At 35.3% G+C, this 3,376-nt stretch overlaps 1 protein-coding gene across 1 annotated transcript; it reads right to left on the reverse strand.

Annotated features, from left to right (window-relative positions):
* Window positions 1–594: 594 nt before the first annotated feature.
* On the reverse strand, window positions 595–2,542 carry LOC116116105 (transcription factor TCP5-like). Its single transcript, XM_031402213.1, has 2 exons — window positions 2,441–2,542; window positions 595–1,956 (listed from the first exon to the last, which is right to left on the reverse strand). The coding sequence occupies exon 2, from the start codon at window positions 1,919–1,921 to the stop codon at window positions 812–814; it is 1,110 nt and encodes a 369-aa protein (XP_031258073.1). The 5' UTR covers window positions 1,922–1,956; window positions 2,441–2,542; the 3' UTR covers window positions 595–811.
* Between the last annotated feature and the right edge of the window lie 834 nt (window positions 2,543–3,376).

The raw sequence follows: 3,376 nt of genomic DNA on the forward strand, positions 1-3,376 counted from the left end.
CTAGTTAATTGACTTTTTGTGTTCAAATTACCTTGAGGTTATCTATCATAATTGTGGTTTACCTAAAATATAGAACTTATAGGGTATTTAATGGGTTTTGGGAATTAATTGAGGTGCATGCAAACTGACTAAGGCACACCGGTTACCAAAAAAAAAAAAAAAATTGGTAGTACCTGCCTAATGTTCATGACATAAAAATTTATATCAAGGGGATGAAGCAGGCAAGCTATACACTAGAAGTTTACCATCTTATTACTGGCTAAATATTCTAATTTGTAAGAGTTTAACCTCAATCAAATGTTATTTTCACTTTAAAATATATATAAGCATCATATGCACGTATAAAAGTGGCACTCAAGTGTTAATCAAACATGGTATTCATACAGTATATGTAGAAACTAAAAAATATTGCGGTACAAACTTTCACCTTTTAACATTAATCAGTCTCTGCAGATAATAATTGTTCAGAAATTGATTCAAGAAGAAAAAGTATCTAAACGACTGTCTTAATTAACTGTATATTGGAAACACACCTTAGTGCAAGGCCCTCTTGTCCCAGTTCATCGAACATCAGTTTGTATCCATGCAGCAGGACCAGGATGAGGAGATCGAATTGAGACAAAATAAGGCACAAGATGATGGCCATTATATATGACTATTAATCTTGCGTTGATATGTTTTAGAAAACTGTTACCATATAAACCATGTCACAATATATATCCCACAAACTTTGAAATTGTATTAATTCACCATCAGTCCATGCCAAGGCTGAAGCAAATCATGCATGTCATAGGATCATTGAGTTTAGCTGCTAGGTGTCTTCCTTATCCGCGTTGCTTTCGAGATTAGTCTGTGGATGAGAAAGGCCTGGATTTATGTTCAATGAAAAAGGTTTCACTTGTGATGAGGTGATTGTTGCAGAATTGGGTAGAATATGGTGTGGATTTGAGCTCAACAGTTGGAAATGATTGAATTGTCTGGACTCATTCTCTGGTGCAGTTGAAACATACGGGGAATATGTTGGCAAAAGTGGTGGCATTGTTGTCGGTGGGCAGAAAAATAAGTGAGACCCCGATGGAAAAGCATTGCTGTAGAGTGAATTTTCTGTTTGAGACAGAAATTCATGGCTTCCAAATTGAGATAAAGACAAATTTGATGAAGGCTCCCAGTGGTAGTAGGAGTTGAATGGCACGGCATTGTTCAACATAACAGGTAAGGAAGAGTGAGGAAAAAACTTATGAGCTGAAGCTTGTCCACTGTAATTGTTGCTTCCTTGATCTTGATTATTCTTTTGTTCATTTGTTTTAATCCACTTTCCTTTCTCGAAAAAAACCTCTCTTTCAACTTCTTTACCTTTTGCCCTCATTAATGAAGAATCCACATCCCAGTACTTAGGTTTTCCCAACATGTTTTGATCATCATCTCCCCCATCAACACCATTGATTTTTATCCCTTCCTTGCTGGACAACAAAGGATGAAATGCAGAATTTACATCAAAGAAAGGAGCAAGAGAAGATTGAGAAGCAGTTGATTCATGAGATGGAAGCATCTGTTGATGGAATTGGTGACCAAATCCAGGTGGTATAGGAAGCGGCGGGAGCTTATCGATATCGTTTTTAGTGACATCAAGCAACCAATCTATCACCTTGCTCGGCTGACCGAGGCCGAGCCTCTCTTGAAGATCGTATAATTGTATTGCAGTGGGCACTGAAAGGCGAATTCGCCTGTCCCTCAATCCCCTTATGGTGCAAACTTTGCTGTGCCTATCTTTTCCTCCAAATGAACGAGAAACTCGCACAATTCTTGGATTTCTGAATCCTGACCATTGCCTTGAACTAGATGGTCCTCTAGAGAACTTGCCTTCATTTTTGTCACCCTCTTGCTTTGTTTGAAAAACTTTTTCTCTTGAACTTGATATCATCTTACTCCTCTCATCATCCAGGTTTGAAGAATCAACTGAACCAATTACAATAAAACCAAATAATTAGGTACTCATGCTCCACAAATCAAGAACTTTTTAGACAGAAAAACAGATTCAGTAAATCTCATCTCAAAAAGGATGAATGTTTGACCGGCCACTCTCAAAAACTATTGCATGATGAGGGAAAATTTGAGTTGAGATTTAACATTGATGATGTAAAGCAAATAGAAGAAAGAAAACTGAAGTAATTGAAATTTGAAACAAGTATTGAAAACTAAAGTAATTGAAACAAGTAGAAGAATAGAAACTGTTATAGGTTTTTGATTTTGCTTTTCTAGATTTGAGGGAAGTAATAGAAGGTAATCTACTCCTGAATTATTATACAAAATTCAATAATTTGAAGATGAAAATAACTTCTCCAGCCGAAACCAGAAACTCGTAGACTTATGATAGAAATGGCTAACATACTTAGCTTTCCCCTTTCCTATTCTGAAATTAAATTAGCTTGGATGAACTTACATGAAGCAGAAAATTTCAGGCCTGGCTTGTTGCGGCTGATAATAATTTAGTCTTGATTGTCCAGTAGGGCAAAAAGGAGGATGAGAGGTAGTTGGAGGTCAGGTCACAGCAACATGGAAGTAGTGTTTAATGAGTATATGCTCTTCAAAATAACTTTATAAAAGAGTGTCTATGGTTAGTTTTAATGGAATTTTACAGCAGAGACTAAACGTTTTAGTGAGAAAATAAATCATAATTTTTGGAAAAGAAAAGATGCTGGAATTTAACTGTGGCATGTTGGCTTGGGGTGGAAAAAGAAAAAGGTGTGGCATATCGATGACCATGTGGCATCTTCATAAATTGAAACATCAACTAATTAATTATTTATTTTTTTGGTGACTAAGGTGTCCAGACTAGCTTACATGCACCTCAATTAATTTTCGGGATCTTAAAGTTAACGACTCAGTAAATCTTCAGTTGTCACCCCTATTAGTAATCAAAGTAAATCGAACTCAGAACCTCTTAGATAATACTCTAAAAGTCTCTATTCAATCACTCGGTCACCTAAGAGTAGTTACATCAATTAATTAATTCAATTAGTTGATATTTTCCTCAACTTGTTCATACTACATATTAGTAATTCAGAAATCAGAGTTTCAAAAAGTTAATCTTTCAAAAACCCACAAGAGAGAGATGATTTGTTAATTCTCTGAGGATCATACATTTATTAGCAAAAAAAGGTTACTCTTCATCAATGGCTAACTGAACAAGATGATGCAATAAAATTAAAACCCTAATTCTTCTCCTTTCGTACGTAGTTTAAGAAGAAAGGGAAGATAGAGTTAAATTATACAGCATTATATATATGGGGTTAGTTTAAATTCAGTTAAATGGTAGAGGATTTGATTAGAGAAATATAATGAAAGATTAGATAAGAAGTCTTGGTCATATATGTGT

The sequence above is a fragment of the Pistacia vera genome, unplaced genomic scaffold (genome assembly GCF_008641045.1).
Source record: "Pistacia vera cultivar Batoury unplaced genomic scaffold, PisVer_v2 Contig760, whole genome shotgun sequence".
NCBI classification, from domain to species: Eukaryota; Viridiplantae; Streptophyta; class Magnoliopsida; order Sapindales; family Anacardiaceae; genus Pistacia; species Pistacia vera.

Bases quoted from the DNA above. Each gene is read 5' to 3' on its own strand.
- LOC116116105 (XM_031402213.1), bottom strand. From the start codon at position 1,921: ATGATATCAAGTTCAAGAGAAAAAGTTTTTCAAACAAAGCAAGAGGGT.